The following is a 13022-nucleotide window of genomic DNA, read 5'->3' as shown; positions in this document are numbered from 1 at the left end:
AGCGAGGCACTGTGGCTAATGCTGGAGGCCGGGCTCTGGTGCCTTTTCCCCTTCCCAGCCTTCGGTGCCTCCCATCCCCACCTCCACATCTCCGAGAAGCTCTAACAGCCTCGTCCCTGGGGCTTTTCACAGGTGAGGCTCCTGCAGGCTTGTCCCTTCCTTCCGAGAAACGCCTAGGTCTTGTGCTTGGGCTCATAATACACGTCTGGATAATGTACTTTATCAGAAATACCCTAGCTGTCAATTTGTGTGACCCAGCCGAAGTCCATTATAAATCCATTACAGCTGGATGCGTGGGTTGGTAACAGGAGAGCCTCTGGTAGAGGTCTGTAGCAGCTCCTCACCCGATGTAACTGGGGAGAAGTAGGAAACGGGTCACCGTACGGGGACATCTGGGGCTCCCAGCCAGCTCCGTTCCCCTCTGATGCCGAGGGGAGACTGGAGCACGGCTGGCGGTGTCTGCCTTGGTGTCGGGAGGAATTCGGGGTGGATTCCTTCTGCCCTTTGCTCGAGGGGCTCCCGGGCTTGTGAAGTCTGGTTTCACTTGCCTCCAAATCTCGGTCACTGAGAGCTGTTTTCGCGCTGCGAGGCTCGCTGGCAAGCTCCCCAGCTGCTCTGTGCCCCTTCGTCGTGCTGAGGAATTGCAGCTTTCAGGCTGCTGGGGCACGTCTTCAGTGGTAAGTTAACACGGCTGTGGCAAGGCTGAACTGGCACGATCTAGGAGACTGGAATAAACTGAACAAACGCTTGGACTTGCTTGCAATGTATCCATGAGTTTAGAAATAATTTGCTTTTCAGCACAGCATTGGGTGCCTCTGTGAACAGGCTGTGCTGCGGTAATGGGCAACAGCTTAAATGTCCCGCAGCCTGCTGCAGCACTGCGCCCTTAATGAGGTGCCCACTGCAGGGAAACCACGCTGACAATTAGGAAACAAAGCTTCTTCCTGCCCAATTTATGGCAAGCTGTCTGGATTTGGTAGGCTGCTCGGAGATCCCAGGCTCTCTGAGGCACGGACTACGTATTCTGTTCTCCTACAGCGTTTAGCACAGGCGGTTCTTACGTGCAGTATTTGTTTTTAAAAATGCTTTTCTAAATACGTGATTGGGTAAATAACCTTGTTCTCTTTTTCCTTTCTGCTAGGTTGCTATCAAGATAATTGATAAGACGCAGCTGGATGAGGAGAATCTGAAGAAGATATTCAGAGAAGTTCAGATCATGAAGATGCTTTGCCACCCACATATCATCAGGTTATATCAGGTAGGAGCTTTCTGGGGGGTTTTCCATCCCTCTGCACTGCAGCTGTACACCACGTAGCAGTGTTCTGTAGAATTGTCCCTCCAGTTCTCGAGTCCTTTGTTTTCAAGGTCTCAAAGTGCTTCGATTAGAGGGGGGTGGGCAAAAAGTGTGGCTAATCCTTCTCTCTTCTGGGAGATCACACTTCCGCTGTGGGCTGGCCCCCTGCCATTTGTTTATGGCTATTGTGTGCTTTCCAGTTTCCCAGTTGAAACCGGATGTGGGCTCCCCTTCTCGATTTAAGGGAGAGAGTAAGTCCATCTGCCTGCAGGACCGAAAGCGTGCTGCTCCCTTGCTCTCCGCTCCTTGCGCAATTGCCCTGTGGTTCTGAGGGCTTGCTGGGCTGTTCTGCGCTTTCTTGGAAGGTGATCAATAGCAATGGCGCAGCTGCTTTTGTTGTTTTTTTTTAATGTTGTTTGCAGACTTTTTACTTGTTTGGCATTTTCACTCTGCAAACAACATCAGCAGAATCCACGTATGATGCTTTTTACGCACGTTTTTGGTGGTGCCCCTCTGATTGCATGGTCAACTAGAGCAGCAAGGAAGTTGCAAGAGGCCGGAGGTGAGCAAAGTGATGGGGGCAAAGAAATAAAGGAGACCAACACCTTGGTGAAACACTAAATGCTATTTTGGAAGCTGTTGATGAAAGATTCCCTCCCTGAACCTTCTTGATTCAGGGGCTCACCGTGACTTACAACCAACGAGTACTCGAGAGCTCTGTACAAACTTCCCTCTGCTTATGATCCCGTTTCTGGAAGCTGGGGGACAAAGGCTCCTTACCAGAGTCCTGCCTGGTGCTTGCAGGACTGCCACCCCACTCGATGCAGCAATACAGATGCCAGAGGGCTCGCAGTCACGGAATTGGAATGTGAAAACTTGAAATTTGGGGGGGAAATATGCTGGGGTTATTTCCTTCTGCAATGTGGTACTGACGTATGCGTTTTAAGGGAGAAGTTAAATAACCCTCAGTGGAAGTTGCCATTTCCTAGAATCAGCTCTTGTCTGTTCAAGACCAGGCTGCTTCTGATCTGTGCTTGATAGATGTAAGCAATTGTTTCGACTCCAAAGAGTTAAAATTGAGTTGACGTGAGAGAGGTTAATGTTTACCTCTTCTGGCCAAACAGCCAAAAGTGAGATGCCTACTACAGAATTTCGACATTTTAAGGTACTTAGGGAATGCTTCTTTGCAAACTGATTCCTTCGTGCCTTTTTTTCCAAAAAAAATAAATTTGTCCCATCTAAAGCTTTTGATAGGGTACTGAACAAGTGACAGTAGTGGCTCGGCTTTGCTAAGTTGAGAAAAGATTTCCTGCTGTGGATCGTATTTCATTTGGGTGTTCTCTAAGGGTACTTTCTGTGGCATTTTGTTTTTAAATAAAAACTACTGAAACCTGGAGTTGGGAATTCAGAGTTTTTCGTCAGGAATTCGAGTTTCAAAACCATGTTTCTTCGAACTTGCAGTACTTGAACTGTAGAAGTGAAAAAGGAGAAAAAGGAAATAATAGTCCTAAGAGATTCTGCTTGTCCCAGAACAGCTCTGTGCTATTAAAACAGCAATGTCAAAAACCCCAAACCCACCCCCCAGGAGTTCTCTGGACACGTGGCGTTACCGTACGTGGGAGCAGCACGCCGTGCCCTGGGACGTCTGAGCAGAACTGGGGTTTGTCTCCGTGACGCTCCTGTTGGAGCACTCGCAGTAAGAGCAGAGCAGCAGTTGAAGCAGCTGCTGCTGGCCAGGCCAGCTGCGGGTTTGTAAATGCGAAGCCAACGCGTTTGACTCCTAACTCGTGGTGAGAACAGGCAGCGCAGGGCTCCAAGTAGGGAGCCTCTCTGTTGAGATAATAGTCCATCCCAGCTGAAAGGCGAACTTTCACTTGTCTTTGAAACAGGCACTGACAAAAGCCAAAACAAACCCAAGTGTTTCTGTGCTTGTGCAAACAGCCCAGCGGAATTTCACCTGTTGTGCCCGGCACCAGAGGCTCGAGGCCCTGGTAGTGAAGCAATGTGATGTTTTCCCCCTGACAAAGCTGTGAAGCTCGTTAAATAAACAACACAAAGCTTCGAAAAACACTGCCAGCGTGAGCTTGCCCGCAGGCGGATCTTGTAATCCGCTCACAGAACAGCCCTCGGAGCCACCCTTACCAGCGTACGGCCCAGTGCCTGAAGACGGGCATAATGTGCTGCTTCCTTGTCTTTAGCATATAGTGCCTCGCAATATGCTTTTTTCCCAGTTCCAGGTGCTAATAGGGATCGTTTGGGACCCCCGGGGTCCTTTTGGGCTGCAGGTGCCCCACGGGCTGGCAGGGCTGCGCTCACCGGTGCTGGAGGCCCTCGAGCCCTGATCTGGGCCCCGCTGCTCTTCTTGCCCGTTCCTCTCTCTGCCCGGTCTCTTTCCTCCCTTCCTCGGGACGTGGCAGGGCTGTGGGGCTGTTCACTTAGGGGGTCCCTTCTGAAGCTCAGCCCTTGGCTCTCTTCTCGGTTTCTGTCCAGCTCGGTTCTGCCCCGCGTGCCCTCACCAGGTCTCCTCCGAGCCCTTCGCTCCCGCCTCGTCCCTGTTCTCCCTGCCCGCCCGGTGCCTGCACCCGGAGCTCTGCTCTGCCGCAGGAAAGCAGCTGCCCCGCCGCTTATCTTCCTTCCTTCCAAGCACTTTTCTCTGCTGTGCAGTAGATCCACATGGCCCGCTAAAGAAATGACATCTAACCCCTGGCCTTTGCACGTTGAAGCTCTGCGTCTCCAGAGTCCTGACAGACTCTTAAAACGTGAGGGGCTGCTACCTGCGGGCTCCCAGAGGCAAAGCTCTAGCTCTGCTTCACTTCTGGTAGGTCTTAGCTCCTTTGGAAGTCACTTCCCAGCTGAGCCGGTATTCTCTGCTTTGGCAAAAGTGTGTTAGTTGTTTCAGTGCCTGGAAGAGACTGCTTAATGAGAAAGGTGAACTGCTTCGGTGGCAGCAGCCCTGGGAGCTCTCCTGGGCTTCTGGGGCAAGACGAGAGCAGGGAGCAGACACTAAAGGGAAGGGAACCCAAGGAGGAGGAAGGTACAGGTGAAGTGCTGTGTTTAGCTACAGCTTTAGTGTTTAAAACTTGCTTTTTGATTCTTACTTTTCCCAGTTCCATTCCCTTCCTCTGCATTGCTCTATAAACCATAGGAAGGTCACGGTTTTGATGTGATGAAAGCAGCTACATGTATTAAAGGAGGAATGAAAAAATTCCATTAGGCTGCCTCATGCAAAAAGTAACAGTCTCCTTACCTGTCACTTTTCTGTCCTTGTGTCCAGGTTATGGAGACGGAGAGGATGATTTATTTAGTGACGGAGTACGCTAGCGGAGGGGAAATATTTGGTAAGTACATTTATTGCATTCTTCAATCAGATAATGTACTTGGTTAACTACAGTAAACTGAAAATAGCTGCCACGCTCTCTTGTTTCAGTTGAGAGATGCCCTTCAGGCTGAGAACTTTCCATTGACAAGAGGGGTAAAGAAATAAATGATACCTGATGGAAAAATAACTTCCATAACCTCCGTTTCTTCTTTGGGTTTCATTGACAGGTGGTGCTGCTCCTCTTTTATGCTGACTTTGGGATTAAATATGTTGAAGTAGTAACCAGTTAAATTTTAAAAAACAGGGTGCTGAGCGCTTTGCTTCACAGCAAGTCCTGTGAAACTTGTCGGCTATAGCTCGAAGGTTGGCGTGTGTTAGCTTTCAAAAAAAGGGCTGTCCTGCAGTTCTGTAGTATTTCGTTCTCAAACCCATGTATTTTCTTTTTTTTGTTAATCTGATGTTATCTTAGCATATAGTGGATACATCCATTTTAAACTCCATTGTCTGCTAACGAGGTTTTGGCTGAGCTTTCTGACCACAGAAACTAGTCCTTAAAGGAAAAGCAGTATCTGTGCAGCACAACTGCAAGAATCTAATGGCAGCTCTTTAGTACCTTTGTAGATGGCTGTCGTGCTTCCTTCTCAACATCGTCCGTGTTGTTCAGCTGCTTCTTTGGGAAGGTGACAGCTCAAGGAAGAAGCGAGCAGTGGCCGATGCTTGGGAATTGTGGATTGCCTGGTTAAAAAAACAAAACTGACTTAATCCAGCTGAGTTTTCCAGTTGTTTACTCAAACATTAATCTTGGTGCTGGATGCTGAGCAATTCTGAGGGCTTGTGAAACTCATCTTATGTTGTGCAGCAAGCCATAATTGCAGTAAAGTCATTTCAATGTTTATTAGACACTGCTGGTGGTTGTGAGACTTCACTTGTATGTGGATCGCTGCAGAAAAGTATGAATTCCTTTTTACTTTTTCTCCCTCTTTTGTTGAATTTGGCAGAGACAATTCATCTTTTTATAAATCCAGAACTATGTGCAAGCTCATATACAAACTTGGAATGAATTCTCTTGGTTACAAAAATAGCCCTCTACATGATTTGAAGTGAAAATCTAATTGCTTTCTGAAATATTTTATGCCGTAGTAAATTCAGCTCATTAGAATGGCTAATTTCCATTTTACTGCCCCACATTTTATCCTCGTTCAGAGCTGGGAGTGGATAGCTCAAGCACTGCCAGTTACTCAATGGCCATGATGTTTTTCAGGTCCGTGGCCGGGAGGCTGTGCCCTCCTAGGGTGTTTTTTGCATTTCAGGCATTGTGCGAGGCCCGGCGAGCCCTCGGAGTTAGAGCAGAGAGAGGAAAACCCAAGTTTCAGCTTTTTGTAAGCAGGGTTTCCTGAGTAGCCATTAATATTTTGTTCTAACAGAGGAAGCAATTTGCCGGGAGGAAGCAGCAACCCATTTTGGAAACGTTTCCTTGCCGTTGTTGGCATCCCCAGCGCTGAAGGACCTCACGTCCTCGTGGTGTCGGCAGAGATGGCGCCGCGGCGCGGGCCGGCCTCGGGCCTGCTCGTGCTGCTCTGTAGCGTTGCCTGCTGGATGGATGCTGGGGCTTGCTGCTTACTGGGGATAACATTTTGCTTGTGTATTTCTTCTCCTCAGTATCTGTGCCTTGTCTGGAGGCCTGCTGGGAATCGCCGGGCTTGCTGCAGGGGTAGCTGCTGGGCGTGCGTGCAGTGCAGTCACCGACAGGGAAGGGCCAAGTGGAGTCTTTTGGCGAGGGAGAGGGTTTTACTCCGTGTTAAAGTGACTCTTAACTCCCGTCAGTATCTCAGACAGGCTTGGAGAGGTACTATGTGCACAACCTGAAGAGCTCTCAAGCTCAGCTCCTCACTGTGTGGCCCGCAAACCAGAACAGTGTCCCCTCGCACCCTCATGGAGCATCCAAAACTTGCACCAGGGCCAGGGTACATGAAGAAACACCTCAATTTTCCTTGTATTATCTACCGCTATTTCTGGCCACGGGGGGAGTCCTCTGTATTAAACATGCTTGTGCTCAGTCGTTCATCTCTTCCTTGGTTGTGTTTCGATGTCTGCACGAGTGCCGAGCTGCAAAAGGGGTCTGTGTGTGTGTGTGTGTGTGTGTGCGAGGGGCACGCTGACCGCGGCTTCGTGTGTGTTGCACACTGGATGTAGGGCTGGGTGCCTCCTATAACCTGAGTTACATCATTACAGCGCCGTGAGCTGCAAGTTTGTCTGAGGCAAATCTAAGCTGTTTTCCTTTGAGGCTTTAAGAGCCTGCGGAAGGCGTAAGGTGTCCCTTGCAGCTGTAAATGTTCCCTAGGCAGTAACCGGGATGGAATTTGTAGCTGACGGGACGGCGGCGTCTCTAAATGGCTGCTGTTGCAGTATGGCAGTCAGGGCTGGGTGCTTGCCTTCCTCTCCCTCGTCGGTCTGAGCTTTGCAGGTTTCCTCGGTCAGCACCTGAGAGAACTTCACACGTTCCCCAGCTGCATTTCCAGTAAGAGGCAAGCTGTGGCGCGGCCGGTAGCTCCTTCGGTGGGCAGGCTGCGCCGTGTCGTTGATTCGTCTGTTACTGGAAACGCTCTGATAATTCGCTGTTTGCATAGCAGTGCACGGGGATCAGGGAGAAGACTTGTTTTCGCTGGGGACTTAAGCAGCAAAATGTAAACTGTTAGTTCTGTCCCTGTGCATGTTTTGCGTGTGGCTGGGCTGGTGATTTGGCACCATGAACAAATAAATGTCTCCTTCTAAACAGAGGATGCTCTTTGTGCCACATCTCTCGAGTGTCCTTCTTAGTGGAGGTCAAACAACAGTCTGAAAGTGTGTTTAGTTTTTAGCTGCTTACTACAAATACTGTAAGTAATCTGCAGTCCCAAATAATTGGCAGACCAAAGCACGGGTGCGTGGCTGGTCGGCAGAAGGGCGCTGTGCTTGGTGGGCGCTGCGACGGGGAGGCAGGCGCTGCTGCATCTGCCTCCAGCCTGCCTCGGTGTTCCCTCCCGACAGCTTGGCAGAAGCTTTTCTTGTGACCTGGGCAGACACCAAACAAAACAGCGCCGTCGTGAGAAGGTCAGACTGCTTCTGAGATCACAAGGTCACCAATTACTCTGCAAATTCGACTTAATCCACCCTACAGCGGAGACACGAAGCCTAGGCGGCATTTGCTTTCCAGACAGTAAGCAACTAAAAGTGCAGGGAGTCTGTCTAGGGGTTAGAAGTGGAATTTGTGTATCAGCCCTGTCTCTTAGTCAAAAAGCATGCTTTCTTCACCATCGGCTTTAACCACTTTTTTTTTTAATGCGGAGTAGTATCAGGCTCTTCATGTGAGTCAGGAGAACAACTGCTGTTTTTAAGGGATGTGAAATGAAATCATGTGTTGCTTATTGTATGGAAAACACTCCAAGGAGCAACTCCGTGCACTCTCAGATCCAGAAGAGCACACTGGCAGAGGCATTCGGTGCACACAGGACCCAGAGGCAAGAATCTGCGCTTCTGGAGGCGGCGTGCTGGGGATCGGCGTGCTGGCTGCCCAGCTGGGTCATCGCCGGAGCCTCTCTGCAGGAGAGGTTTATGCAGACTAAGCTCGCAATAGTTAATTTTGGCATACAGTTGCCCTTGGTGGTATGTGGAGCATTCTGTAGCTTCATTGTTCCTACCCTTCCTCTGGAGCTTGTGCAGAAATGTCAGCCTTCTCCAAGTGCTGCGCCTACGTGCGGGGCGCGGGGACGGGCCTTCGCTCCGCATCTCTTCGATAAATGTGAAATTTCACTCCTAACCTAAAAGAGTTTTTTGCAGCCTGAGCACGACTAAAGGAAGGGGAAGCAGCATTTTCTGCCTGAGCGTGTGCCTGAAGGCCGTGGCACCGAGTGGCCCCATCCCTGTGTCCCTGCGAGGCCGGGCCCGGAGCCACGGGGAAGGGGGAGCCGGCGGCAGAGTGAGATCCACAGCGGGGCCAGGAGCAGAGGGGTTTGTGATCCCTTCGGAGAGGGCGCCTCCCTGCAGGGCTGTCGATCAGCAGTTTGAGAACCTGGCTTGGCTCTTCGCTACGTATCAGGGCTGAAGTAGGAGCGTCGAAGTCTTTTCCTTCCTGGGCTGTGAAGTGTGTCCGAGTGACCCAAATTGTGTACTTCTGTGCTTCTGGAGTGTTTTCAGTTTGTGTTTGAGCCTGGGCTGGGTAAAAGAAGCTTCTGAGAGCCTCGCAGAAACGTGCCTGCTGCAGTAGCTGGATTTGATTTCTTGCCTGCAGGAGGAACTCTTTAAATGTTTTCAGAAACGTCGAGAGATTGGAACTTTGCTCTTGGTTTAAGAGCGCTTACTACATCCGCAGGCTGCGTTCCCAGATTCGAGAGCATTCAAAATGTGAATGACCTCGGCCCGTTCAGGAGCCGGGCTGCTCTCTGTCAATCAGCAGCGATGCTCGCGTTGGAGTGGGCCCTTAGCTCTGCTCATCGCTGCCACGGCCCTTCTGAGTGAAAGGTGCGTGGCCCTGGGAAGGGCTTAGTGAAACGCGGCGGGACTGGGTGAGATAATTCGGGACTGGACGATGTAATTCACTTGCTAGTAATAGCAGAATTTACTAAGAGTTATGTTGGAATTGGTGCTGGGTGCCCTTCCCCAGCCCGGTTCGGATTTGCCCATGGAGTAAGTTTATCCGGTGAATAAAATGTGATTGACAAGTTTTTGAGAAACACCTTCGCTCTGTTGCACAACGTCCGCAGTGAGACGTGGAGGAGCAGGTTGCCGTTCAGTCAGAAGCAGGCAGACCTGCTTTCATGTCTCGGTAATTAGTATTTACTGCAAGTCAATTATGTCGCAGGTATTTTAATTAATGGGTGGCTGGGAAGAACACAGCCACCTGATGAGAAACCTTCAGAAGTGATTTATTTTTATTATTTTCAAGAGCAGATATCTTCATCGAGCCCTCCAGTTGAAATGGAGTTTGTGGAGTGAAACGGATCTCTTCGGCCTGTTTCGGGCTGGAAGTTGGCGGAGGTCAGCAGTGACCAATGTGAGGAGTAGTGCTCCCTTGAAGTGGGCGAGGAGATAATGCTGGGCATCCATTCCTTACGTTTTGTCTTCGGTTTGTTCTGGGAGCATCGTTGCGCTGGGTCGCTGGCTGTGGCCTGGCTTTGGGAAGCTCTTCCCGAGTTTCTCCAGCCCCTGGTCCCACGTGGGGGCCGGGGCGTGTGGTTGCTGCGGGCTCCAGAGCACTTCACAGGTTTCTCCTGTTCCTTTTGTAGCATTGTCTTCAACTTCGTGAACTTGGAAACCACTATTCCTAGCCGTATCTTCTATCATGCAACATCAGGTGTAACCAGATTTGCTTACATGGTAGATAGTAAGAAAGGGCAATAATCGTTTCCTAACTCCCTGCCAGTTCCTTTGGCTTGTACACTTTCCCTGGTAGAGTTTGGTTGCCTCTTGTGATGAGGCTCGAGGTGTTTTCGCTTCCTTTCTGACATGTTTTACTGCCTGTCTCCTCCCTGTTTACCTAACTTACCAGCTAGTATGATTAGTGGCTTTTGCAAGTCTGGTGCTTTCATGTTCTAAGTGGATTAATTGAAGTCTGCTTGCTGTTGGATACCTCCCTGTGTGATCTCCGGGTCAGCTGGAGACTCTTTCTGTCCCTGTTTGCAATGGTAGCTTCCAAAGGAAGCCTCTCTGGCCACAGGCCCTGCCTTTGAGTGAGAGCATAACTTCAGCAAAGTACTTCAGAGCGCTCAGACTTCCTTACAGAAGTAAGCTCCAGTTTTATACTAAAGCGTGTCGAATATTACAAATACACTTTTGCACCCAAACCGTAGCAAATACCCAGAAACTGGGAATACCTGCGCATATTTTGAGTGTGTGGGACAATTTTCTTTGTTGCGTTGCAGAAGTAAAATAAAAAAAAAAAAAAAAAAGCTCCTGAAGCAGCTTTGGTACTGAGCTGCAGCGTTCTAATGGGGGCCTGTGTGTGTGAGGAGTATTTAGGCTGGCTCTCGCCCCGGGTGCTCCCTGTGGGGTGTGACTAACCGCCCTCCTTCGCTCTGTCCCCCACAGATCACCTGGTGGCCCACGGACGCATGGCGGAGAAGGAAGCTCGGAGAAAGTTCAAACAAATAGTGGCCGCCGTCAACTTCTGCCACTGTCGTAATATCGTTCACAGAGATCTCAAGGCAGAAAACCTACTTCTGGATGCTAACCTCAACATCAAAATAGCAGGTGAGCTAAGACTAGCGGTGTGGGAGGAAGGCAGCTGCTTTCAGAAGTTAATAAATGTAGGCATTGGCTGCTTCCAGGTATTCAGAAAGGAGGAAACGCAGTGCAGCTAAAGGAAGCTTTGGATTTCTGTGTGGCCTGCTGCCCAGAGCTGAAACTGGCAGGTTGTAGCCAGGAGATTTATATCTCCCTTCAAGTAGTGCAAAATAAAATCAAAGAAAAAAAAATGCTGGTTTGGCTTCGTAGGCAAATATGCAGCTATAGATATTGCAGGGTCCCATAACACTGAGTAATGGGCAAGGCAAAGAATAAAGAAGTTGACCTTGTTCTGAGTCCTGCTGCCAGTTTAGGATTTCTTCGAAGCAGGTCAGACCAGGTGAGAGAAGAAGAAGGGAAAACTACAGATGACAATTTTTGGTATTATAAGCGAAGGAGGAAAAGCAGTCTTGGAATAATTTCACTATCTTGCTCTGGCAGGGCAAGAGAATAGCCCCAGTGCTTTCGGTATTTTATTCGTCGCAGGGGCAGAAGCTGAAGTTGGTAAAAACCAGGCCCTTTCAGTCTGTTCCCGGTGTTTTGCTGGACAGTAGGTTTCTTCTGCTACTAACTGCCCCTCCAGAGAGCTCGCACCTGGGGCAGTTTGTTTGCTGACCTACCGCGTCTGCGTGCCTGTGTTCCTCCTGTACATGAGGAACGAGCCTGGGCTGTTGAGCTCTGTGGTGCACTACCTAGACTTCATTTCGCTTTGTTGGATTAAGTACTAACTGATTGAAACAAGAGGATTTAATACTGCCCTGGTCATCCCATTTCATGGGCTTTTGCTCTGGAACAGCCAATACCTACCATTGAATTCTGCTGTAGCCTAATGCATACCAGAGTGTTTTTTGGAAAGCGCTTTATCTCCTCCCCATCTTAACAGGCTTCCCTGGAGAGCTTGTCAGCTTTTACAAGGGTTTGTAACTTGAATTAAAAAAAGTGCCTAAGACTAACTTGCTGCAAAACTCTTCAGTCTGAGAGCAATGTTAATACTGATGCATTAACTTAAACTCTTTAGGGAGCTTATATCTCAGGATGTACATATTTATTTCCTGGAAAGTCTTGTTTATATCTACCAGGAGGTTCCTCACCTTCCTTTTTGAACCTCAGATTTTAGCTTATGGAAACTTAAATCATGGTATGGAACACACACACAGTAGTATCTCTCATGATTTTTCCTTTATTACTTTGTGTTTTTTTTTCATCCTCGCTTTTTGAGGAAAGAATGGGAGGGAAGGGAAAGGAGCGAAGGATTTCTATGAATCTCCCCCTGCCCACTTGATAGCCCCGTCCTGCTTTGTTTCGGTGCAAGGACACTAACCTGTGCTTCGCTGTTCCGGGAGCAGAAGCTGAGCAAGAGGCGTGTCGCTGTTAAGTACTTGAGTGGTTTCTAACGTTTCCTATGTTTTAAGCGAAATCTGTGCTGCCTTGCGCTGCGAGTGCCTCTCTTGGCCAGCTGACAGCCTGAGAGCGCACGCTTCCCAGGGCTGGGCTGCCTACAGTCGCTGAAGAGAAACACACTGACAGCGTGGAGAAAATGGCTTGGTTTTGCCAGGCAGCAAGACTCGTTCCCTGCGTTGGATAAGAGCTTCCATGCTGAAGGAGGCAACAGCCATTGCCTGCTGGCATCCACCGTACTGGGCAATGAGAGGCAGAGCTCCTACCGGAGGGGTTGCACGGGAAGTCTTTTTGGGCAGCGCTTGCTGGTGTCTGTTTTGTGCAGGCAGATGCGCTGACGATTTGAGGCCGTCATGTGTTCAAGGGGTACATCATGTGTTCAAGGGGTACAATCTAACCCGTGTGTGTGGGGTGGAGGGGAAATAAAACCGGAGAGAAGAAAAACTTGAAAATTAACCCAGGAAGAAACTGGAGTGCAGCTGGGTTTCTTAAAGAAGTGTCCGCGAGCACACTGACAAGCTCATTGAATGTCTGAAACTTGTGGAGACTCTTTATCTAGGGGAGGTGGAAACTATTTTCCTTCCAAGGCTGTTCCCAGCACAGCCTCCAGAAGGTATTTCCCACCCTGGTGATGGTAGTGTTTTACTTGGCAGGAGGCTGTAGCAGTGATTTGAAAAGTAGCCTGGAAAAGCTGATTTATGGTATAGGATTTTCCGAGTATTAAGTTTGGTCCCTATAACTCATCAATTACAA

General features: G+C 49.4%; 1 protein-coding gene across 4 annotated transcripts in view; it reads left to right on the top strand.

Annotated features, from left to right (window-relative positions):
- The window catches only part of SIK3 (SIK family kinase 3), an 84280-nt gene that overhangs the window by 42630 nt on the left and 28628 nt on the right, over window positions 1-13022 (top strand). For all 4 annotated transcript variants that reach the window (XM_083808451.1, XM_083808449.1, XM_083808452.1 and 1 more), the window contains exons 2-4: window positions 1142-1258; window positions 4569-4632; window positions 10677-10838. In XM_083808451.1, the coding sequence (XP_083664577.1) occupies window positions 1142-1258; window positions 4569-4632; window positions 10677-10838 (343 nt within the window). The remainder of the gene's footprint in view (window positions 1-1141; window positions 1259-4568; window positions 4633-10676; window positions 10839-13022) is intronic.

The sequence above is a fragment of the Anser anser genome (genome assembly GCF_964211835.1).
Source record: "Anser anser genome assembly, chromosome: 22".
NCBI lineage: Eukaryota > Metazoa > Chordata > Aves > Anseriformes > Anatidae > Anser > Anser anser.
This window is presented reverse-complemented; position numbering and strand designations above follow the sequence as displayed.